The following is a 25,796-nucleotide window of genomic DNA, read 5'->3' as shown; positions in this document are numbered from 1 at the left end:
TTATTTTTATTTTTTTACAGTTTTTCGTTGTTTTTTGGTTTTCGCATTTCATGCTAAGCTAAGCTAACTGGCTGCTGGCGAGAATGTTTTTTGTTCGCATCAGAAAGGTTACAGTGTGCATGAGAAGCGTATATGTTTTCTTTTTCCTCAATGTCTATTTATGGGCTCCGTAGAAAACTATCTATTTCCCCTTGTTTACAGTCTTTATGCTAAGCTACGAGCTACTGGCAGTCGCTTCATTTTCTACCATACAAACATTAGAGCAGTATGAATCTTCTCATCTTACTCTCGGCAAGACAGCGAAACTTTAGAAATTCATCAAAATGCCAAAATGCTTATTTTGTTTAATATCCATCATGTCCCTGCCTCGTCCCCTAGGAATTCCATCTCATCATATGAATCAGAAAGTAAAGTCCCAATAAACACACAAAACTACAATTTAAATAATTTATTTTAGCCATAATCAGTTTTAGGATTGAGTTGCCTTTTAGTATTGAATGGATATAAAATGATTCACAACAAGATCTAGCCTACATGTCTCACCTTTAGCTTACATTAACAAGGTGTTTAAATGTATGCAAATTGCATAGAAAAGCACATACATTCATTTATACAGTTCATACAGTAAATACAGTACTACTGTAACCTCAGCTGACTTGTCTAATGCGTTACATGGGGATATTGCAAGTGCTATTTTAAGTATATTCAAGAAATCAAAGGACAAAAGTGATGACATTTTAAATGAAAATGTGCAGCAACCCATTTTCTTCCTCCTCTTTCTTCTTTAAAGGACCCACTGGCTCCAAAGAGCAAGCAGCGCTGCTCCCAGAGCTGCAGTCAGCGGCAGCTGGATGGAGGCGACTCCGTTGCACAGATCGGTGTTGCAGCAGTGCCTGACGATGGTGTAGTTAATGTTCAGGATGGGTTGATCCGTCACATTTTTGCAGGCATTTGCCGCTATGCAGCCTTTATCGTAGATTGGCAACCGGTCGGCAGTAAATGCTGGAAGCAGGAAAGATGAGACATGGTGTGTTTAGTGTGATTGTTTCAATGACCACAGCTGATTATGATCTCAAACTGAGAGCACAGAAGGTCGTGAGCTCCACTTTGTGTCTGGGAATTTAGGGAAGTTGATGACCTGAAGAAGGTTTACACAGAAGTCTTCTTGAGATGATCTTGATCTCTTTGAATCTGATTGTTTTGTTACATTTATAATCTAAATTCTAGCTCAACGTAATATACTTTATATGCCAGTAAAGCATCTGTCATTCAGTTATTCACGTGTGAGTTATGATATGTGATAGTAGATGTTCAGAAACCACATGTGGCCACGGACACATAATACGGATGTTTGGCACTCCTGATGGAAACCTGAATCCATTTCCACTTCCTGTGTTCCTTTTCCATTCAAAGGATTTTTCGGATTCCGTCAACTTTTCAAAGACTTGTTTGACCAACTTGTCGTTTCAAACCTATTGATCATAAAGATGTTTAACTATGCTTAAAGGTGTGGTTTGTAGAATATGGCCAGAATACTGCCATTTTGCGGCACTTGCATGTAACTACTGCTTTAGTTTAAATGAAGAGCAGGTTTTGAAAATTGCACAATTATACTGTTAAATATGTATAAACATACACAAGCATTTACAATATACATTATTCTTAGTTGATACAAACATACATAATACGACAGCCGCACAAAGTTTATCCATCCTTGTTTTATCCCAGCCATTATCCCCATCATTTCCCATCTATCAACTATTTTCTTCAACAGGAACAACATTAACTGATTTATTTAGTCAGTTTCAGGGGATAATATTCACTGAGAATTCTAATAAATTCTAATAAAATATATTTTTGACCAAAGTAAAACTAATCTTTAGGGGAGATTTTCTGGCCCTAAAATGTATTATAACTCTTATCATGCATATACAGTGATGATAAATGATTCTACTTAAACATCTGTTTGATTGGTTTTTTTTTAAAGTCTTACGTCAAATCTGATATTTGAGACATTTCCTGACAGTTTTTGGTGATGTTGATCGTGAAGTATCTTAAAATGTGATCGTTGTGATCGTTTGAACTGTCTACATTTTTTGTTTTATTACATTTGGAGTACGTTAAGCATCCGACAGAGTGTACGGTGCACGCTGGGAATTTAAAAGTTTAAAATGAAAGTATTAAAGGTCAGCCTGGTCAGTGGGAGAGTTTAAGACATCACATTAATTCCACCATGAAACTAATTCAGAATGAAAATAAACACGTTAGATTTCCTTGCTTTTTATGCTTCTGTGGTCATGAAGTGTTTCAGAGGTGGAGAAACCATCATTAGACCATTCGACATCATTTGTTGATCTTACAGAGAACTCCGGAGAAGCATGTGTCCTGAGGCTCTGAACAGTTTACAGGAGTTGTGCCAAAGCAGGAGCCGAGGATGCTCACGTCACAGGTGTAACATCTGAGGGCCTCCGCTGTGAGAGGAGACAACGACAAAAAGGGAATTGTAAAGAAGAATGTTTTTGGATCTTAGAGTATAAATCCTTTTGTCACACACAAAAATAAACAAAGTCGAGCCACCAGGAACATTATGTCTGACTGCATTAAGTTCCACCTTCGTCAAACAAGCGAATGCTGTTATCACAAAGTACACATTCAGAGTGTTTTTTTTTCTTTTTTCATAACCTTTCAAGGTGAATGCTGGCTACAGATTCATTATCTTAAAAGGGAACTCAATCCAGGATGTGACTCTGATGCAAGCAACAGAAATGGCACACGTACATATTCTTGAGCTACATACAGACAGCCTCAGTTTATATTTGCTCAAATTTTGAGTTGTCTGCAGGTTTGTTGTTCCAACCATCGTCATCATGATTATCAATCATTTGTGCTGCTCACAACATTAAAACATGACATTAAAAGCAACTTGTTTTCAAGATAAACATAGACAAAGTGTTTTTGGGTCAAAAAACTGAGCAAATGAATCCACAAAATATGTTGAGCTGATGTGATCGGTGTGGCCTTTCCTGCTGCTTGCTTCAAATAACATCACAAATTTAAAATAAACTAAATTACAGCACAGTCCTGCTCTGACAACATGTATGTGTGAAAAACACTTGTATTGCAGCATACCCCATTTCAACACAGTGTACGGAGACCACACGGGTTCAATATGATTTTGAGATTGTGAATATAATACTGGACATTAAGAAAATAAAATGTTTGTCATGAATTTCCCGTGAGTTTCAGACGTGTGAGAAGCTTTCAAATAATTTCTGAACATGATTTCACATGTTCAGGATCCTACTGGCCTTCATTTAAGCAATACACAAGGCGCGCCCACGAATGTTATGGTCTCCATCTAACGAAATACAATAAAAAGAACATCCTACCTGTAACAAACAGCGTCAATAACGCAGCACAGCTCCACAGAAATCTGCTCATCGTGATGTTCTTAGATGTACTCACAGGTGAAATATACCACCCAGAAGTTTTGGTTCGTCGAGGTTTCTGAAGATCTCACCGGTTCAGAAGCTCTAGGTTGAGGTTTGAGGGAACAATGACTCATGGTCAACATCTTATATACTCAGGGAGTTATCAGTCATACGCATTAGTAAGTACTGATAAAAAGATGTTTGTAAGGGGTGAGGCATATTCCTGTAAAATGAGCTATTATAGTACAGACCTTAGAAAAGCTGCTTCTAGCCCTTCTTGTCTGATGCTAGGCCTTAACACTTTAATTAGGCCAATATAAAAGGATACTTTTACACTTATAAACCACTGAATCATCCACATTTAGGTTGGTTTGGTCATGTAATGCTGGGCTGAACTGACTAAATCTGGATTAATCAATTAGTGTACTTTTAGCTAACTTCGCCATGTTTATTCAGTACTTCTAGCTAACTATACTGTTTCTGATTACTTTTAGCCTTGAGTAATGGATAGATTATTGAAATTGTCAGCTCAAAGAAACCACTGAAATAGTAGGCTGAATGTTTTTGATAACTGGGATAGTTATGGCTAACTGTTTCACTAGCTAAGTTTTTGCTAAATGTCATAGTTAAACGTTTTTCAGTGGTTGCTTTTGGCAAACTATTTCTATCCAATGCTTTTAGCTTAAAAAAACAAAAACAACTGCAGCCATTTCTCCATTACTTTTGGTTTCAGCGATAATGTATTGCTCTTGGCTAATAGTTATCCAATGCTTTTAGCTTACAATTGCAACCATTTATCTATCAATATTAGCAAACTACTTCAGTATCTATTGCATTTAGCTAACTATTTTTTTTTTTTTACTTTTCCAGTGCCTATACATTTAAATTTCAGCATTAATTTTAAGCTAACTATTTATAATGTTTATGCATTACATCATTTATCCATTAATTTTAGCCTTATGTAATGAATAAATGATTTCACTGAAATAGTTGCTAAAGGTTTTAGCTAACTATTTCACTAACTGTAAGTTTAAGCTAATTGAAATGATTATCTTAAAATTGATGCTATTTCAGTGATTGCCTTTGGCTATTTCTATCTGGTACATTTAGCTAAGAACTTATTTACTGTTACTTTTGACTAACAATACCAGCAGTTATCAATTTTTTCTTTTAGCTAACCATTTCTACTTATCTAATGCTTTTCTTGACCGATTGCAACCGCTTATCCATCACCTTTAGCTAATTATTTCAGCAGCCCATTGCTTTTGGCTAACTATTTCAAATGTTTTTGGGGTATATTGTATCTATTGCCATTAGCTATATAAACTGTTTACAGACAGGTTTCTGAACAATGTCATTAGTGGCATATGGTGGTAGAAAACAAAACCAAAACGTGGGGGATTGTCTGTATGTCAACATAAAAAGTTGTTATGGTAAAAAGTTGTATTTTTGGTTAAAGCTGGGATTGGTAAGATTTGAGAAACTGCATCATTACAAACTGTATCCAGCTACCTACTTCACAAAACACCTAATGTTAACATCATGAATGTAAAAAACTAAAAGCAAAAGAACAACCGTGGCTATTGTTATTACTTATATGTATCTCAACATAGAAATGTCATGTGGCGTAAGCTAACATCTGAACAACAGATTCGCAAAGTAGCCAACTGGAGGGCGGTGGCAAGTTTTGCATAGATTAAGGTAAGACAGCTCACATTGTTAATGTTTAATGAATTGTAAATATTTGTAAGCCTCTGTTATCAATGCTTTAGGGATCAGTTTGGTGAGGGTTTGGAATTTCACTGCAGGCGATGGTGACAGCAGATACCCATTGTTGGTTCGCAGTGAGGTTTTACCTGTTTACACTGTAACCAAACGTTGTTTGTTATGTGACCGTTGGAGGGGCGTCTATCGCTTTACCCGCACTGCTGGTTGATATTTTGGGACACTTATTACTATTTTTCGCCAAATTGTACAGCTAACTTTATGTCTTGGTTAGCATAACATTGCTAACAGGTTAGGGCAGGTAAAACGTTAAAAATGAAACATAAAAATTCGCCTGTTAAGAGTACTTCAATCAAAATGATCAACTGTTACCAAAACTGCCAAACTTACCAAACTATCCATTATTTTAACATTTTTCTATGTACAGCTACTTTTCCCTGGTCAGTTAAGACTCTCAAAGGATAAGCAAGTATTAAAGGATGGATGGATGCATGTTGTTAAAGCAAGAGCAGGTAACAGAGGCAATAAGTGTAAAAGATTTTCTTTATTTTCACAACAAAGGATAAATATAAAATGCAATTTAAAAAAAGGGTAGACAACAATGTGGAAGATTTACAAACTCAATGTTTCCCTGAAACATCCCATTGTTCAACTTCCACAATGGTCGACTTAGTTGTTATATAGCTTGCTGTTATAAAACTCTCTGACAAGACCTTATGGTTAAGGAAAATAAAGTGTGTTACTGCATATGAGAATATAAATAATAATTGTTATAAACTCGAAATGCCCAATAGTCTATTTTGGGACAGCTGCTGCTGTTTTGTGATTTAGTAAGAGACATGTTACAGCATGCTTCCCCACACGGAGGCCAGGACGGCTGCACCGACGGCGGCAGTGAGGGTCATCTTGGTGGACGGGGCACCACTGAGCGCAACGGTGTTGCACTTGTCTGTCCCGCAGCAATTAAGCACCGACGTGTATGCGACACCGATAATGGTGGCGTTGGCGGTAACGTTGCACGCAGTGCTCTCAGCGCAGCCCAGTGTGTTGAAGCCGATGGAGGTGGAGATTGATGGGAAGCCTGAGGAGAAATGGTCGTGTTAGAAAGAAGACAGTGACTTTGTACGTTTACTCAAACACATTTTTAAGGTACAGGTACTTAATTTGACTACATTTACTTGTGCTGCTGTGTGTGAACATGCTTTGAAAAGACACTCTCCTTTCCCTTTTACTACATTCAGCATGAGATAAGCTCATGAAGTCACTAATAAAAATAACATTCTCCCCTTCACTTCCTCTCTTCTTTTGTCCCTCCTTTTCTTCTTCATTTGTCTGGAAATCCAACGTTTTCACCTGACATTAAAACTTAAAATGAGTACTTTAATTTAGGCTTCCCCACAACTCTCAGCTACTTTCAGCCTAGCATGCAGGCCTATTTAAAGAGTAAATAGGAGGTTTGTTGATCTATGTGTGTGTGACAGTGTGTCACAGTATTTGGGAGTGTTTTCAACTGAATCATGCCTGTGCTGTTATGTAATGTTCAAATAGAAAGGGTGTGAGCTTTTAGGCAATCAGGAGGAGACCTACTTGTTTTTCCACTGGAGCACTGGCTGGTGTTGGTGCTGCAGGTTATCTCGCTGTTGCTGAGGCAGAAGCCCAATAGGCCATACTTGCATTCGTTGCAGGTCAGGGACTCCACTGAAACACACAAATACACATGCACATGAATAAAAAAATTTACAAAATCAACTTTTCATATTGTGTGTGCTGAATTTCCACAGTAGCCATCAAATGTTGTTTGAAAATGACCTCAAAACATTCATGATTTTGACATCAACATGAACATTTTGTATGCAAATATTTGTACACCTTGAAAACTGCGTAATATACTTTACTTAAACGGCAGCAATTGTTTTGTACTACATGTTGTTTTGAAATTAAACACTTCTGGACTGATGGCAGCGATGTATTTTGGCATCAAGAATCTTTTCTTTTCTTTTCAGCTACCATTGTTTTGGGGCACTTGCGGTCCACCACACCCAGCGTTGCATGTTTGTGACTAAACGCTGTTGGACCACACCCAGGTTTAAATAAACAATCAATCTTTTATTTAACACATCAGGAGATACCAAGATGATCGCACGATTTAAATCTTTACTGGTTAGGAAAATATTAGGTGTGAAAGGATGGAAATCAGTGGTGACTTAAAGTAGCTTTTCAGTGTACTCTTTGTTTACAAATGGTCCATTCAACCCAAATCAATCAAAGACAAACATGTCCCAATTTCCTCTGGTGGTAATAGTTGCTGAACATTTTTAGACATACGCTTCCAAGATTATTTTTTTTTCCAGCCCAATTCGATGGAAGTTAATGGAATTTCAGATGTTTCATTATAGGTTGAGCTGACAACGAATTTAAAAAGTCGCTTCATGTGATGAAGAACTGGGATGAAATGGATGATGTTGTCATACGAATGCAGTTTTTTGCAGACAAAATTTCTTGATTTGTGCTTTAAAAAGTTGAATTTATCTGTGATATTTGTATTCTTATCTTTGGTATTTTACTTCAATATATATACACACACATATATCCAAGCTTTTGACAAAACAGAGAAGAGAAGATTTTCCCCTACTTTGTCAGAAAAGTCTCTTTGCTGTTAATCATTTTGAAATATCTTATTTAAATCAACCACCGCCAGAAAGTTTGCCAGTTTTTTTGTTTTTTGTTTTTTTTTTGTCTTTTTTTTGTCAAAACAGTAATCAATTTGTTTAATCTTACCCAGCATGATGGATGCAACAGCTGCAATGATTCCAAAGAGGATCTTTCCCATCTTGTTGTTGGTTCGGTTCTTGGTTTTCGGCTCTAAGACAAAAAAAAAAATCCTCTCAGGTGATCGGATGCTGTGTGAAGTAGACTGATGAGCTTCTTTGGGGAGGCAAGAGATTTATACAGTGCGACAGGTGATGGGAGGGGGAAAAAAGGGGTTTTTTTTTACGAGCCTTTTGTCTTCGTCTGCATTCCTTGAGGTGATCCGCCAGTGAAAGACGAAGAATGTCCATGATGATGCACTGAGAAAGACCTCACTGAATACCACTAGAGGTGCAGCCTGTCTTTCAAGTTTTAGTGTTAATTCGCAGTGACAGTCTACATTGTTCTGACTGAAACCCTCAGAAAAAAGCTAAAAATGCAAAAGCGGCTCCAGGAAATATTCAGTTTATTGTCAGATATAACACAGAAAAGCATCAAATCTTCCTGAAAAATGCGTGAATGATTATTTTCTCAACATTTACCAATCAAACAATTGGCTTGTTGTTGCAAAAGCAAAAAGGGATGGTCGGGGTGTTATAACAAGCCAACGACGCTGCCAAACAGCCGACTGTTCGAGCCACACCACTGGATATTACTAAAGGACAGAAGGGGACATCCAAACATTTCTATGGCTTCAAAAAAGACAATTTTTACAAAAAAAGGTCGGTCCATCTCCGTCCGTGATTATGCCGATTACAATATATATTTTAAGCCAAACCGTGTTTTTTTTTCCCCTAACCTTAACCAAGCCATGATTTGGCCAGAGACAGACGGAGCAAGTTTCTAAAATTTGTTCTGACAATTAGATATTTCATCTCTCTACTGATGAGAAAATCTGGAGAAAACCACAATAAAAAGTGACATAAGGAGATCATCAAAAACATGTACATTTGTTCTATAAAACCATTAAAAAAAACGGTGCTTTGTACTTAAACAATTTTCTCATGACCATCTCCTGAATTTTTACCTCACTCAGCTCTCCAGATCACACAGGCCACATCACATTTGACTTAGGAAGTACCATTTGAAAAACATCCTTCATGATGATTTTCTTATTTTTGTAAGCAGCCATTCTCAGGTTTCAACTCTAAACCTTCAATTTGCACAAAGACGTAATATGTCAGTTCAGCTGCCAAAACCCGACATCAGGAGAGCACCTTCATGCCAGCTGTAGCACAACCAGGCCCCTGCTGCAGGGCACCAAAACCTGGAGAACTGGTCGGTCCTGCAGGATGACAACAAGCCGAGTAACATCAAGACATGAGGAAGGAAACTAAATCCAAATATCCACCACACAGAAGTCAAATTTTCCCCAGTTTGGTTGTTTATTGCATTCTTTAAATTGTTTACATTGTCAATTTTACAAGAACATTCACGTCTACACATTTTTTTCTTTTTGGAAACTAATGCCAAAAGTGTAAGTTTCAGGAATGTAACTCATCTTAAAACGATTCTTGTCGAAGAGATCGACCCTGACAAATTTCAAATTGCTGCAATTTCAATATAACATCATCAATTGAATTACTTTCTCCCTGCATATACATTCAACTAGCGAGATAAACCAAAGCCCACATTTAGAGAGTAATGTGCAGTGTCGATTCGTCACAAATATCAAAAATAAGAAGCAGGTTAAGCACAGAATTGTAGAAGTTATCTGTGTCAAAAGAAAGATTTTTTCCAGACAGTACCAGACATAAACCAAGAGACAATTTACAGCATGTTAGCTACATGTTAATAAAGTGTACACAAAGCAAACAGTAATAAATGAAATGCTCATAGAAGCTTTGAAATCTTTATATATTTATAATTGAAATGACATTACAGTGGGTCAATTGCAATAAGTTAAAGGGCTAGTTCAGCATAATGAGAAATACGCACATTCCCCTTCATCATGTATGCATGTATGTATAGATAACATGAAGCGTGATAAGGTTAGCTTAGCATAAAGACTGGAAACAGATGGAAGCAGCTAGCCTAGCTATATTGAATGGTTAACACTGAGCCTACAACATCTTTAAAGCTCACCAGATGTGTAATGTTTGTGTGAAGCACACAATTTCTTTTTACGCCACAGGCAAACCTTTTACCTCCAAACAGAGCCAGTCTAGCTGTTTCCCTCCGTTTTCAGCCTTTATGCTACGCCAACCGTCAGACAGACAAAAGGGTGGTACCAATCTCTCATCCAAGTCTTGGCTCAAAAGGCAGATGAGCATATCTCGCAATATGTCGAACTACTCCTTTAGGTACTATCTTTTTAATTCATCTACACAAGCGATTTACTGTAGCTATACGATGAAATAATTCAGCTAGTGACACCTACATCCCTGTAATTTAACTTTATACTGCTCAATCAAGTGGCGAAAGTTAAATGCCGGGCAATTTGAATATATGATATGGACTTTTTAAATCATCTTTGATGTCAGTTGTGTTACATTTTAAAAAGGACACATATTATGCTTTTTATCATTTTCCTGTCCTTCAGTGTTTTATAGGTTCTTGTGCATGTTGAACATCTTTAAAGTTAATAAGGCCAAAGTCTGCATCAACTAAAGCTGCTCTCTCCTACAGAAAACACTGCTCCTGAAACGCCTCGTCAGTAGCCCCACCTGTGACTTGGTGACATCACACTATGTCACCAAGTCACACAATTATATAATTTTTGCCTAGCGGTTTGTTTGGCAAATTGATTTAGCACAGCTTCTCTGTTGTTGTTGTTGTTGTTAGCAGTGCTGGCTCAGGCATGTGTGAGCTGACCAATCAGAGCAGGCTAGGTCTTGAAGAGACAGAACATTTCAGACAGAGGGAGGGCATTTTCTTTCAGTAAACACTAAAAAGCATGTCAACCTACTAAACCTACTCAACCTGAAAATTAGCATAATATATGTCTCCTTTAAATTGCCGAATAACAACTAAAAATTATACAAAGAACAGAGGGAATTTAACTTTAACTGACATGAACACGTGTGAAATTAAAAAAGTGCAATACACCTCGAGGATAGTAAACAGAAGGCCCGTGTGTTTTTTATATGTGTGTATTCACTTTATGTCATCTGCGTTTTTCTTTCAAACCAGGATGTTAGCCACAAACAGAGCGGTGACAGTGGCCAGAGCCAGGCTGAGCCCGGAGGGCAGCCCGGGCGCAGCGTTACACAGGTCGGTGTTGCAGCACGTCTTGGTCATAGAGTAGGCGGTGGTAGAATTGGCAGTGGCGCCGGGGAATTGCACCTCTTTCGTCTTGTTGCAGTCGGCCACTGCTAGACAGCCCTTACTCTTGATATCCACGAAGCCAACTGTGGGGGACAACAAACACACACAATCACTGTTAGTGTCTATTGTTCTCTGTGTGGGGCTGAAATGGCTGGTTGGGTAAGAGTGTAAGAGTGAGTGGTATGCACTCATTCACCGCATGTTGTTAAAGGTTGAAGACCTTCTTAACTTTGCAAACAACAAATCTTTAAATCAATTTTGGAAGCAGACTGTCAAGATATTATCAATCAGCTGTCACACTTAGACTGGAAGCATTATTCTATGCCAGCAATTTCATGGAGAGCCCGTGGATACTTTAGTATATCTATTGTGAGTGAAGACAGACATCAGCGATCACAATCTCCCGTTCAAAACACTTCAGTAACTATCTGAGAATGGAAAGAGGCACTTCTGTGATCTGTAACACCTGATATAAGCATAAAGCCCCAAGTGTGTTTGCATCTACATCTGCAACTGGATTATTACATTAAAAAAACTATGCCAACTGCTTATTTAAAGCTTAACTATTGTTTATTCATATGACTTTTAATCAACTATTTAAAACAGCTTGTAGCTGACTAGTTAAACAGCTTTTAAACAAACTATTACAACAGTTTTTAACTAACTTCATTATTCTTGGCCAACTTTTTTAACAGCTTTTTCAAGTTGACAAACTGTTTATCCAACTCTTTAAGCTAACCATCTTAACCTCTACGTAAACTAGTTAGAATGTGAGCACAAACTTTAAATTCCAACATGTGATGTTAAATGACAGGTGGATTTGGTAATGGTCAGAACCCCCTCAGGTAAATGTAGGCCTGGTTGGAAATTATTGGTTTAAATGACTAAAAAGCTTTCTGTTGATCGACCAGTTAAATTATTTTGATAATGATGCTTTCACGAGCATGACGTTTTCTCCCTTTATTGCTTTGGAGCCGTACTTTGAGAATGCAACCTTATTCTGAGAATGTCGTCCAGTGAGATTTTTTTTTATTTTTGGGGGGATTTTGAGCTCCTTACCTGCTGTCCCCACACCACTGAAGCATTGTTCTCCACTTTCACATGTGGTTTTGCTGGTAAAGCACAGCTCTCCAATGCCAATTTTGCATTTGTAGCACTGCAGAGCTTGACCTGTGTAGAAAAGAGAGATGGATGGAAGGGAGCAGGGGGAACAAAAGAAGAAGAAAAGAATAGTAGGGTTAGCAACAGGCTATAATTAGGAAGTTAAAACAAATGCTGACAAATATCTGCATTCAAGTAAAACATCTTTTCATGTTCGTCTGAGATTAAAGCTTTTGCCAAGAACAGAGACTGTTTCAGTGTTTGCCATCCACTTAGATGATGCAGTTTGGCGTTTGGACAGGATCTCTGTACTATAATCATGGACAAGACAAGTGGGTGACCTTTGACCTGTGATACAGAGGAGGTTAATGGTCAACGTCATACCAGCTCCTGCCATCACCTGGATGTCATGTTCTCCGATTCAGACTCAACTCACACAAGAATTTACACAATTCTCTGAAACATTTAATTTGTTAAATTTGACTTTACTTTAAATTATCTTGTGTGCTTCGTGTACTTGATACCGTTATTCCACAATAATCAATGTCGCTCATTAGTTTTCTATGAATATTTTCACCCGTTAGTTGTTTTTTTCTGTTGAATTAAATCCAATCGTTCCAGCAAGAGAGAAAAACTCCCCATTTCAACCCTGTGATGAAAATGCTTCAAAATGTACAATTTAAGTCATCAGTTCCTCCAATAAAAAGGCTTTTTGTGCAGTTTTTTCGTCATCAAAATCAAGCAGCTTCAGACAACCTATGGATTTTCAGCTATATAAAAACAAACCAGAGCCATTTTACTAGTTACATTTACCAGCTGCTGTGTGTGACCGCAGTCTATAACCCTGCTGAAACCCTGTAGCACTTAATTATTAGGTTGCGTTTTGGGAACTGGGTTTATGGCCAAGCCATGCTGACAAAAGCTTGCCTTACAACCAACTAGTCCAACTGGAATGAGCTCACACGCAGAGTGCACAACATGCGACATGAACAAAATCAAGGCGGTTGATAAATGTGACGCACATCAGGAAATAAAAAAAAACAGGGATTCAATTTCATTAAATAAAAATCACACAGCTACCGAATAAGCTATAAAAAATGCCCACGGGACAAATGCCCAAATAACTCATGCCCATGGCTTAATAATAAGGAACTTCATTGATTTTACACTTAATCTTATATATCAGCATGATACATGCTGTAACGTACAGGTGTTGATGCTAGGTGATCCAAGAGAGGCAGGTATGTTCACACACACACACACACACACACACATCACATTTTGGAGTGAGGCTTTAATTTTTGCTGATGGGAAATCATTTCTCTGATCTTCCTGAAGCTTTCAGACCACCGTCCGCGATTTGTTTTGTGTTTCGACGCTGTGTGTAGCTCCTGCATCTCCTTTGTGCTCTGGATTTTGGGAATAAAAAGTGTCCATCAAAAGCACACGGAAAACAATCCGACCACACGGCAGTCTCAAATTCTGGTCAAAATTACCAGCCTGGAAGTGGTAAGGGGCCGGACTTTGGCATTCCCCATATCTGAAACTTTTGTAATGAAACCACTGGATGTTTGTGCTTAGAAACAGACATAACTCATTGGGCTCATCAGGTTTTTGCCAGAAAAGGAGGGTCTTAAAGATGGTTTTAGCGTTTTTGACCTGTACTGGGAACAAAAATAAAGATATCTTGGCCTCGGCTGCTTGGATTTGCTTCCTTTTTTTAAATCCTCCCCTAACAGGTCCCAAAATGTTAGAGATATAATACTAAATATCACATTTTTACACGGTCAAGCTGTGTGTTTATACAGACATAAAATGTCCCACAGTTAAAAACAATTGTAAAACTTTCAAAATGAAGCTCAAAACCTCCAACACGAGTCAGTTCAAGTGATACAAAATACTTATATAGTAAAATAATTTGTCTCAGGAGCACTGGAGGACCAAATGTGCACCTGTAAGCCTCATTTGTTATTCTACCTTTAGGTGGGAGGGGAGATACTAAAGGACTTGGAGGGAACTCTGGTGAAACTGTTGTTAGGAACCAGTCGGTCCAGTTTACACAAAGCGGCTCAGGACTGGAGGTGTGACGGAAAATTGCACACTGTAATCTTTACACAATAAAAAACACAAAATAAAGCATCTGAAATGTTCCCCGTTCTTCTTTATTGGTGTGCTCAAGAACCACTCAGTGATTTAAAACCATTAAAAGAAAGGTACTTGAGCTTTGCTGTGATTGTTTGTGTGGATTTTGTAGCAACACAGCAGGTTTATTAACAGTGTGCAAATGTGCCTTTAAGGTAAGCCGTTTCCTCTGAGCAAATTCCAAACGCTGGGATGCTTTTCAAGAGAGTCCCTACTCTTAAATAAAATTCATATATGCTACCTCAGTTTTTTTTTTTCAAATTTGAACCAGTGCCACTTTAGGCAGAAACCCAAATCACTGTAAGACCAAGACTGTGTTGTCGGAATTTCTAAACTCTTGGCACAACTGTTTTGACAATTAAAAAAATGAATAGAATTCATACAATATTCAGCTCCTGTAGTGTACAATAAGTCACTCCGAGGAGTTACCCAATCCAACACTGTCAAGTATTTACCCCCTCAGGCCCTTTGCGATGACTAATGACGAAATACTGAGCAGGGAAAATCCCTCCTGTCTCAGACTTGCACGCCGTGACGAGAGGTCGTATTTAGACACAAGTTCATATAATGGAATCACAAGCAAAAGAAACGTTTAGGAATCATTAGTTTAACCCAGAGATGTCCAAAGTTTTATTTAATAAAACTTGTTCTGTTTGTGTGAAAATAAAACTTGAAATGTTAACAACTAAAACTTTAAAGCACACAGGTGGCAAGTAAAACATATTAGTGCATCGGTGGTACAGACAGAAGATAAAACTGCTTAGTATCTTATCTGAACTTTGCTGACATTACCGTTAACTGCTGGTCAAACCAGACTAAGTGAGGGTGTAGCTTTAAAATGCCTGAGTGTAAGGATCCGAGTGATAGTCCTCAAACAGACGGGCAGACAATCCAAACACAGTGACTGATAAGAGCCTGAGAAAGACAATGACAATGTCGGACTGAGTGATTATAGTTTGGCTGTAAAGACGGGTAGACACAATCAGATCCGTCTGTCGAGGGATGACAGGCTACGCCGTTATTTTGACGATGGAGCTGTAGAGACGGAGTCACACTTTTTAACACAATGTCAGAAAGTGTAAGGGACAAATTCTCCCCAAACATATAAATGAGATTGCCCCGATTTCCAATCATATTAAGCAGTGTTAAATGCCAAGTATGTCCCTTCCTGCCACATGGAAAGAGAAATAATTGTTATTTTACTTTGGCAACACATGAAAACATGTTTGTTTTGTTGGTTTGTGGACAGGATTACACAAAAACTACCCAACAAATTTCCTCGAAACTTGTATGGAAGATGGGTTCCGGCCCAGAATAGAGCCCATGAATTTCTGGTGCAGATCCGGGAATTTTTTCTCAATTTCCTTAACATTGAAAGATCTTTCAACGTTTTCATTCATTTCTCCAGGAATGCTGCATGGACCATGATGACAGAATCAGGCATATTAAGGTGGCTGGTATCAGTGGTATTTGATGCAGTTTCAAATTAAAATCTGGAGATGTATACATATATATATCGTTATCTTTAAAAAGAACAACATGCCATTTCATCTTCTTTCAGAAATAATATCACATGTTGTGACATCAGTGTGAAGCAAGAATCAGCTGACGGCAAACGCCAAGTCTGACATTGAATCTTAAATTACATTCACACAGGCCAACAGAGGGACGGCCAACCCAATATTTGATTATTCTTCACAAGATGTATTGCTGCATTGTTCACGTGTTTGCTGAGCTGACTCATACACTGATCAACATTTATTCCAGCTGAGTAACTCCTCCACTTATGTGCAATACCCTCCACACATCACACTCAAGAATCACATGTGGTGATATTCTTGGCTAGACGTACGTCACCTCTGCGGTACGAACATATTAGCAAATGGAGGAGAGTTGAGAAACGCGGCCATGAGTTACGAAACTCCAGCACGATAATTGACAAATGTTTATAAAAACAAACAAATGTGTCAAGAGATGCAGAAACAACTGACACAACAGAAGTCATATGATCCTGTGGAAAAACACTATTTCAATCACAATCTTGCGGGATAATCCTGACACACCCAAACCTTTGTGCAGAGCCGCTCCACACCCTGTCACGCCGGTTTCGGTTACAACTGAGTTCAAGTGGCGCTCACAACTTGGGAGACTTTTGGCAATCATCATGTCGTCTCATTGCTCCTAATAACATATATTCTAATACATTAAATTAAAAGATACAAGATAAAAATGATGCTTTCATCTGGGAGACAGAAAATGTTTCGATCTGATTAAAAAAAACAAAAACATCCAGAAATGTGTAAAATAATAAACAAAATAAAATGCACCGACATCCGACTCACTTTCTCTGCAATAATGTTGTGGAACACATGTCTTAAAGGATAACTTCACCCCAAAATGAAAATTCAGTCCCCATCTAATTCAGTTGATTAGGACAATTATGCACTGCACTGCTGTTTTTACTGTGCAGCTGCAGGAAATGTTTCGTTGACGACGAATGATCAGATTGAGGGTGAGTAGATGATGAATGGATTTTCATATATGCCTGAAATTATGACTTATAAACCAGCACACAAGTTAAATCACAGAGTACCATGACCACGTGTGACACATGAACTCTGTGCTGCCACACCTGCCAACACTTCATCGCTCTGCAATGCTGACAGACGCGTTACTGTCACCTTTTCCCCCGCTGCTGTCGGGGAGGAGGCATGTGAAATCAAGTCTGACCTGATTCTCAAAAAGCTACCGGATCATTTATGCAAGCAAAAAAGTTAATGCGGGGTGAGGGGAGTCCGAGGCAGTCGCATTGGGAACAGTTTAGCTACAGCACACTGGTTTGCTGGTTTGATTGCGCCAGATTCTCCACACAACAACAGGACCGTCTTAAAAAACAAAACAAAAAACGGGTTCTGGATAAGAGGCGCATCACTCAAGCGAAAAAGCCAAACGCAGTCAATTACTTCCGACAACGAGACACAGATAAGAAGACACGATAGATGTCGTGCTACATGTCTGCAGGGTTCATTTGTCGGCAAAGTACAGGTGTGATATTTATCTCTGTGATATTTATCTCTCGCGCGCACGTCAAAAACCTTGTTTCTGGAACGCGTTGTTCAGTTACAGTTAGTTCAGATCAATTCTGCCATGACTGGAATCTTCGGCGGAGCATGTCTACGCAACGTCCCCTCACACCACCATCAGCACCCTCCACGCAGACGAAGACACACTTGATGAACGTCTTAAATAAGAAGAAATGCTGAATCCACAAAATGACATGGCTTTTAAAAGATCCATATCCTTCCTTTTATATATTTTTCAAAGTCATTTGCTCTGCCCCAGATCACGACACTTAATTACTAAGGAACCCACATATTTAAAAAGGGCATTTTTACCTGCCCCCAAAAAATAAAACATTGTTTTTTTATTCTGGTGGGCCAAAATGTGGACATCCCTGATGTCCTCCAGTGGTTTACAAGTTGTTGAGCGTGAATTAAATAAACTTCTCACAATAGAAAGGTGAAAACAAATAAACATTCTTGTTACACTTGCAAAACAAAAACGGACACGCCTGAGAGGAGCAGCCGCGGCCTTTCAACGAGGCGGACTCACAGGAAGTCCTGAAAAAATGTCTGACACCAACCGTCAGGCAGCCGGCAAGTCGATACGCTTGATTTGCTACAGCTAAATTGGACTCAAGTAATGCATTCAGACATCTGTTTATCATCATATGTAACAAGTTATATCTATATTATTTTTTATTTCAGACATGTAGATACAGTAGAAAGTAGTAAAACACATAAAAACCTCAAAAGAAACAGTACAAAAAAATATTCAAGTAAGGGTTTTTTTTGTCCTACAAGCAGTGGCGCCCCCAAAACATTTTCATAGGGGGGGGGCCAGATAGGTCCAATGAAAATCTTAGGTTGGCACACCAAAAGGGTCCTTCTTGTGGCAACTCAGATTCAGCTCCAGTCTGTGGCTGTGTATTGCATTCCCATTGACTCTTTTTCATCAAAAAGACAATATGCATCCAACACATTTACCTCAAGTTTGAGAAACACACAAACTTTTCAGAAAAACACAAAAATGTTGTTGTTTCTTCTGCTTCTTGCGCTGACTTCCCGTCAGACTGCACACCTTTCAGCACATTAGCACCCACACAGGTGGAGATTTAAATTACAGTTCCCTATTGAGCCAGCGCCTCAGTCAGGGAAATTGGTGGGAGCACTGGGGGGGGCCAGTGGGGAGGCCAGCAATTTTCCAGGGGTGACCATGTTCCCCCCTGGGGGCGCCACTGCCTACAAGGGAAGAGATGCAGAAACTACAGGAACTAAAGTTAAGAAAAAGTATTTATAAAGATTTCTATTCCTTTTTCTAGGCTGATTACTTTATTTAAAAAAAGAGCACGGCAATACGTAATACTTGAAAATGATACTTAACTTTTTCCTGGGGTGAGTGTGAGGGAGAAAATGCAGCATTTTACAACCCCAATCTGTACTTTTTGTCGTTTTATCCTTTTATATATCATGCGTTTTGACTATACGTCACACTGCAGTTTGGCTTGGTAGGACTGTCATGTATTCGAGCCTCCAAATCCTTCTGTGAGTCATGAGGATTTCCAGGCTTAAATGTGAAGAAATGAACAGAAATTGTAGACAAGACGTCTCATAGTAAAGGCGCGGTACGATGAATCATTTCAATAAATGAGACGAGCACCGTTTCTTTACTAACGTGACTTTTGAGGATGATAGTTGAGCACTACAGCTGCTTAAAAGTGAATAAAAAACAAAAAGGTAATCCAGCCGTGTTTTGAGAGAAACCTGTTTGAGCTCTGAGGTGTGGCGCATTACTCATCAGCCTCAAAGTGCAGACTCAGCCTTATTCTGCCCTCTGCTGCTCAGCCGCCACAACTACAGATCCTGCAGCATCAGAGCTTTAATTTCTCATGCAAGAACATGTTGAGGAACCAAAAAGAACTAAAAAAAAAAGAGAACACGAGTGGCTGCGTTTTAAATAACAAACCCTGTTAAACGGAAGAGTAAGAAACAGAGTGAACACAGATGTACAACAGCTCTGATGTGGCTGATGGTGACGTGTTGGGTGTGGTATCTTCCCTGTGATCAGCGCTTTTTTAGAGAAGTCAGTACCAACGACTCCCCCCTGAGGGCATCGTTGTTTCATAAAAAGGACTTAAAAATAAGTTTCTCTCTTGTTCAAACAAGCGCTTGTTTCTAGTGACAACATTTTCGTCAGAACCCCAGTGAGAAATCCATCCGACTGTGACCAAGAGAAACACCTGGGTTTGTGTTACTGTCACGTCTCTGTGTGGAACAAAAACAGTGACCAACGAGCTGAAAATCAAACTCACAGTGTGACTCATGTGCCTAAACACCAAACAAACAGCGTACGGAAAGTTGAAAGGTGAAGCCGTGGCGTGATGCGAATATGCAAACGGGTTTGTGTAAAGTATAAAGAGGGTAAATATGTAAAGACGGCCTTCAGGGGTTATACTGTATACAGCTTCTAAAGGTGAAGATAAATAGACTCGGGCGGGGCGGCTGTTGTGTGCAAATATTCTTGGTTTGCATTTGGATGTAAAGTGGATTACAGCTCACAGAGACAACATCCTTGAAGGATGGGAGCAGCCAGACTGACGGCTGGGGTAGCCTGAAGAAATGTATGACAGAGAGATTATTTTTATAACCTTCTGAATTTTATTAAAAACACGTTTAGTAGAGGTGAATGAAGGATGATGAAATTAGAGACCTTATATTTGGGTTCCCTGCCTTCATAAAAAGTTAATTCTGGTGTCAATTTTGGTTTTATGATTGGTTCACATAGTTTATAATATCTTTGTGAGGGAAAGACGACTAATAGATTGATCACCTTGGCCTAGCCTTATTACGAAAGCGCAAATTGAGTTTGTTAGACTTATTTTTAGCCAACCATTTTAAGTGTTTGTCCATTTAGGCAACTTTTTATTAATTTCTGTAAGCTTTCCATTCGGTTAACCTATTCAAGTGTTTTTCCACTACTTTCAGCTGCTTGTCAATTACCTGTAGCTAACTGGCCCCATTTCAAGTGTTCATCTTTTCAGTTTCAACAGTTTTTCCATACTTTCAGCCAACGGTTATTACCTTACGCTAACCATCTCAATTGTTCATCTCTTACTTTTGACTAACTAGCCCCATTTACTTTGCGCTAATTATTGGCTAATCTTAGGCAGCTTTATCAACAGTTTATTCATTACTGTTAGCTAAACATTTAGCGAACAGGTTCAAGTCTGTTCTGTTACTTTGAGATAACTGTTCCATTAGCTTTGGCTAACTATTTGTCCATGACTTTAAGCTAACTAGCCCCATTTACTTTAAACCAACTATTCAATCGTTTAACTTATTACTCTTAGCTAGTTTGTTCATTAGAAAGAACCTCTTTTGTTAGAGCTGGACAAGTTCGATAAACAGGGAAATGTTCAATCGTGTATTTTACAACTGTATTTACATTTGTTTTGACTAATTTGACTATCATCTTGGTAAACTCAAACATTGCTAACGTTCTACTTAATATGACAGCTATTAATCTTATTGTACTTGTACATTCAGTGAATTAGCCTGTTTCAATGGTTGTTGCTGTTGTTTCAATAAATACATTATTTGGTGAACCCAGAAAAATGCAATAGGTAAAAGTATCTCAAAATGTGTTCTTCAGTCAACAGCCTCTCTGCACATTCTCCTCCCAACTTAAGGAATTTACCGACATCTGGAGTACAGAGAAAAAAAAATATTTTTGTCTATTTTAGCAGCTGGGTACTCGGGGAAACCTCTCAGTAGCCTGTAACATGTTGACTTCAAAAACCAACCAGACCACCATCTAAAATCTACTGTTCGCCAGAGCACACACACCCACAAACATCCCTCATGGTTGCTTGTACAGGGAGATGTGAAACCTCACCATGTAATTATCTGCATTTGTGAATCACACTAGTGGCACAAACAACTATTCAAGTAACGGATTCCAAGGCTTAAAGTCAGAGTTATCACCTGAAAGTATGAAAAGCAGCTAGGGTGGGATTATAGTTGCCGCTCAAAAGGGTGTGGTTTGAAACAGGAGACAGAAACAACAGAGCTGAATGGATCCTGACTACAATAGCCTCAAAACACAATAACACAACAAATGGCTTCAACATCGCCCCGAGTCACAGACCCTCTGTAGAAGTGGAATTTGAAACTTGGGCAAAGCCTCAACTCTTGCAAGGTGAGGAATTTCTCATGCAATAGCCGGCAGGTTGAGACGTGATTCAGCCTTTTAATAACGTCTGGAACATCTTGGTACCACAAACAGGTTGCCTCACCCCATCCTGTAATGACAGCATTAGAGTAAATCCTGGGATGTGCAAAGGAGGGTAGACTCTGCTTCATCTGTGGTGAATCAGTAACTCATTCTGTACTGTTGAATCTGTTGCTTGGAGTCCTAACGCTCATCTATACAATGTCAGTGACTAGTTAAAAATGCCCATTATTGATTACCAGAGTCCCAGTCGCCCTCTTAAAACTTCAGTCCAAATAACAGTCCACAAATATTTAGTTTGTTGTGTGAATCCAGTGAATCCTCACAATGGATAAGGTTAAATCAGATGGTTTTGCATTTTTGTACGAAAAATGACTAATATGATGAATCAAAGACCACCAATAGTTAATTTTCCGTCAGCTGACTAATGGAGTAATCCAACAGGCTTCATTCATGACAGTTTTGATTGATTTTGTTGGACTTGTCTTTAGCCAACTCTTTCTTTAGTCTGCTTTCAGCTGTGTTAACTTTGTGTCCGTTTTTGTCAGCTAACTATTTTAACTTGTCCATAAGACTAGTTTTAGCAGAAAAGTGTTTATTCAAAACTGTTAGCTAACCACTTTGCTAACTGTTTCAAGTGTTTTTTCCCTTACATTCAGCTAATGAGCAGTTGACACTTTGTGTCAGTGTGTTGTAAAGTGCTTTTAGCGGTCCATAGAATGGAAGAACGCTTTAGAAATGCAAGTCCATTTAGCATAACCTTTAGCTAACTACATCAACTATTCGACTATTAGCCCACTTTTAGCTAACCAGCCATATGTCAACGGTTTGTTCTCTACATCTAGCTAACCATTTCTACTGTTCACCTTTTAGGCAACTACTCAATCTGTTCAACTCATTATCATTATCTTGGTTTATTATATCAACACTCATTCAGTCTACATAACTTTTTCAACTGTTAGCTAACCATTTAGCTAAGTGTTTTTTATTACTTTCAGCCAACTGTTCATTTGTTTTCCCTCGCTGACCATCTCGACTGTTTGTAGCTAACTAGCCCAAATGTCGAAATAAGTTGAAACTGTTCTTAACTTAACTGTTTATTTATCTAGCTATCTATTTATCTTATATTTATTTAATGTATTTGTTTAAGACAGCTATTTCAACAGCTTTTTGTTCGTTTTTTTAAATTTAAGGTAACTGGTGCAACTGTTTCAACAGGATATGACTAGAGGCTAATCGGAAGTAAACTGAGTCACCTAAAACACACGCAACACCCAGGAAACGAGCGCATCTTTTGATAGCCTGATGCGTTCGCAACCACACTGCAAGTTTAATTGTGCATTTGTATCATTTTGCTAAGCTAGTGGAGGTAAACCCCTACCTTTTATTTTTTTTTTTAATTTACTGCTCACCCTCACTGGGTAAATTATCATATTTGCCACAAGGGTGACCACATCTTTTTTTGGGCCCCCCGCTTCTCAAAGGATGTGGACACACCACTGGTGAAAGGCATGAACACACCCAGTCCAACAGCCCCAAGCTCTGCACCCTTCAGCACTGAGCACACCCAGTAAACGTATAAAAACATGGTGCACACTTCTAATTAAAAAAAAAAACCCCAGAGAAAGTAAAATAATGAGGTTTTGACTCCAACAAAACGTGTTTAAGAGGGGGGAAAAAAAACGTCGAGTTTAGCCTTCTTGGATTAAATCATGTAAAACATAAAGAGCTCCATGCTGATGCTAAAATCTAGAAAGTCAACAAGCTAATCTAATAATGTAAAACTTGAAATAAACACATTTTAAAAAAGTCATTCTGCACACAGGATTTCTGCAGACGCTGCTGAGGTGTGACGGAAACAACCCCTCAGCAAAACAGCCATACACCAAACTCCGTGTAAAAAAACGTGGATTTAGTCGTGGAAAAAGATTTAAAAGCTTCTCTCTAAAATATGAGCAACAGTTATAAATAGACTGTTTTTTAGCGTTTAGCCAGAAGTTAACGGCGTTAAAATAATAATAATAAAAACATGCATTAAAAAAAAAAGTTAATATTTAGTTTTTCTTACCGATTGCAAAGCAGATTCCGACTGCAAAAATCTGGAGGATCATTCTGTTCATCTTGAAAAAAAGAGGGAATAAGTTCACCAACTGTGGACTCTGGCGGAAGAAGCTTCGTGCCTATGAGGACTCGGACCGTTATATAAACGGGATCAAACAAACCAACTGTGTTTGTTTCCGCCATCGCTGCATTTATAATCGTCCACCTCCCATCCGAACGTCACCGTTATCCAATCAGAGGAGGTCTTCTGGGAACATCCACCCAGCCTCCCCCCTCCCCAGAGTCTCCCACCTGTATGACACACAGGTGGAGCTGATAGATCAGCAGGGAGGTAAAGTGTAGGAAATCTGGGCATCAGGGGAATGTAAGTGATTCATGGTATATTCCTTTATGGGCTTTTAAAGTGTTTTGTTGGTGCTACAATGACTGAAATGTTCCATAATCCACTTCAGCCAATGGTGGAAAATAATTAAATACATTTATTTAAGTAATGACGTCTATTCATTGTGCAGCCTTTGGCTATTTGCGCTTCTACTTACAGGCTACTTCTACCTGCATACAAATATTTAAGTTTCCTCACTCCACTTCGTCTATCTGACAGCTAGTAAGTCATTGCTTTTAAAAATTTTACCAACAGAACACATAATAAACTTATTAAATACACCAACTTGTGAAAAGAAGCAGTCTAGTTCAAGACACTTGATTGATTTAACTTTTGATTATGTACTTTTCGATAGTAATACCTCTGTACTTTTACTTTAGAGTAGCTTGAATACTTCCTCCGAACAATAAAGTGCACATGAAACGCACCTTTTATGATACTTTGCGCTTCAGTTTGACCTACACCATTCAGAATTGGTCAGGGATATTGAGATATGGGTATATGTGCATGGTTAAACAATAAAAAGTCAAATAAAAATGTGTCGCATTATTTCTGGGGACTAGAAGTATTCACAAAACACCAAATGAAAATGTAGATATGTCACAGAATTAAATAATCGAGTGAAAAACTTAAGATATCCAGCATTCCTGAACTCATTTTGAGTCGTGTAAATGGTCATATTAACTATTGAATAATATAAATCTATATTGTTTTCAAAGGTGTTTTCTTACCTCATGTGTTTGATTTGATAAAAAACAACAACAACACACATCTCCAAGGAACAAAATATTGAAATCAGAGCATTTATTATCTCATTTAATAAGGTGTCAAAATGTAAAAAGACAGAACATATCTTCATTGTGACATAACCGTTTTTAGAAATTACCACAATGACGTACCCGACCAAATTAGGATAACTACTGTTTGTTGTCCTGGTGCAGGTAGCCGCTGCACCTGTAGCTCAACTGTGGAGAGACCACAAGCAGCAGAATCCCAGTCAGTCACGGCCTGACGCTGCTTCTTAACACATGCTACCACACACAATATTTTATCCTATAGAGGACTATTAGGACTGGTCAACAGGTAAAGCTTCCTACAGAGCTGCTGGACAGACATCATGGTGTCTCATGATGTCTGTCCAGCAGCTCTGTAGGGAAGCTTTAAAGGTCACATACTTTAAAAACGTATATTTTTCTTGCTCTATTCTTCACTCAGGGTTCTGGTTGACGTTAAACTTGTTCTTAAAGAAAAAATCCAAAGGATAAAAATGTTTTTAAAACATAGAGCAAAGTAAAGCTATAGCCGCGGCCTCGTTACCGCACACCATTTCCATATTTTGTATATTTAACACACAGCATGAAGCAGTTCACTGTCACTTCCTGTGTCCACTAAGTGGCGCTAGAGAATAGTCACTATGAACTTCCGGTTCCCTTGTCTCAATGTCTGAGTTTTTTAAAGTGTTAAATGTCTGAAATAAGGTATGTGGTTAACGTTGGCCTGAGATATTGACACGTCTTGTTCTATTACATCAAAAAATGCATCGTTAAATGTCCCACAATTAAAAGCGGCGTTTGCGACTACAGAAGGTGTCAGAAATTAAACGTTATCACACCGAATACGAAGACTAATCCGTCTTTACAGGCTGACTT

The 25,796-nt window shown here is 38.5% G+C and overlaps 2 protein-coding genes across 2 annotated transcripts; both read right to left on the bottom strand.

Moving 5' to 3' along the window:
- Positions 1-433: 433 nt before the first annotated feature.
- On the bottom strand, positions 434-8,083 carry LOC115579339 (uncharacterized). The gene is made up of 6 exons (XM_030412843.1): positions 7,935-8,083; positions 6,744-6,854; positions 6,002-6,237; positions 3,390-3,507; positions 2,361-2,471; positions 434-1,002 (listed from the first exon to the last, which is right to left on the bottom strand). Exons 1-6 carry the CDS (start codon positions 7,984-7,986, stop codon positions 785-787), a joined length of 846 nt encoding a protein of 281 aa, XP_030268703.1. The 5' UTR covers positions 7,987-8,083; the 3' UTR covers positions 434-784.
- A 1,182-nt stretch (positions 8,084-9,265) lies between these two features.
- Positions 9,266-24,002, bottom strand: LOC115579419 (sperm acrosome membrane-associated protein 4-like). Its single transcript, XM_030412948.1, has 3 exons — positions 23,773-24,002; positions 12,231-12,341; positions 9,266-11,254 (listed from the first exon to the last, which is right to left on the bottom strand). The coding sequence occupies exons 1-3, from the start codon at positions 23,822-23,824 to the stop codon at positions 11,028-11,030; spliced, it is 390 nt and encodes a 129-aa protein (XP_030268808.1). The 5' UTR covers positions 23,825-24,002; the 3' UTR covers positions 9,266-11,027.
- Positions 24,003-25,796: the final 1,794 nt, after the last annotated feature.

Source organism: Sparus aurata, chromosome 3 (assembly GCF_900880675.1).
Source record: "Sparus aurata chromosome 3, fSpaAur1.1, whole genome shotgun sequence".
Taxonomy (NCBI): domain Eukaryota; kingdom Metazoa; phylum Chordata; class Actinopteri; order Spariformes; family Sparidae; genus Sparus; species Sparus aurata.
The sequence above is the reverse complement of the archived record's forward strand: the minus strand, read 5'-3'. Positions and strand labels throughout refer to the sequence as shown.

Bases quoted from the DNA above. Each gene is read 5' to 3' on its own strand.
- LOC115579339 (XM_030412843.1), bottom strand. From the start codon at position 7,986: ATGGGAAAGATCCTCTTTGGAATCATTGCAGCTGTTGCATCCATCATG. The intron at 2,472-3,389 runs GTAGGATGTTCT...CTCCTCTCACAG, and splicing joins ATTGACGCTGTTTGTTACAG to CGGAGGCCCTCAGATGTTAC. The intron at 1,003-2,360 runs GTAAGATCAACA...TCCTGCTTCCAG, and splicing joins ATGCTTCTCCGGAGTTCTCT to CATTTACTGCCGACCGGTTG.
- LOC115579419 (XM_030412948.1), bottom strand. From the start codon at position 23,824: ATGAACAGAATGATCCTCCAGATTTTTGCAGTCGGAATCTGCTTTGCA. The intron at 12,342-23,772 runs GTAAGAAAAACT...TTTTCTACACAG, and splicing joins CGGAATCTGCTTTGCAATCG to GTCAAGCTCTGCAGTGCTAC. The intron at 11,255-12,230 runs GTAAGGAGCTCA...TGTCCCCCACAG, and splicing joins CAGTGGTGTGGGGACAGCAG to TTGGCTTCGTGGATATCAAG.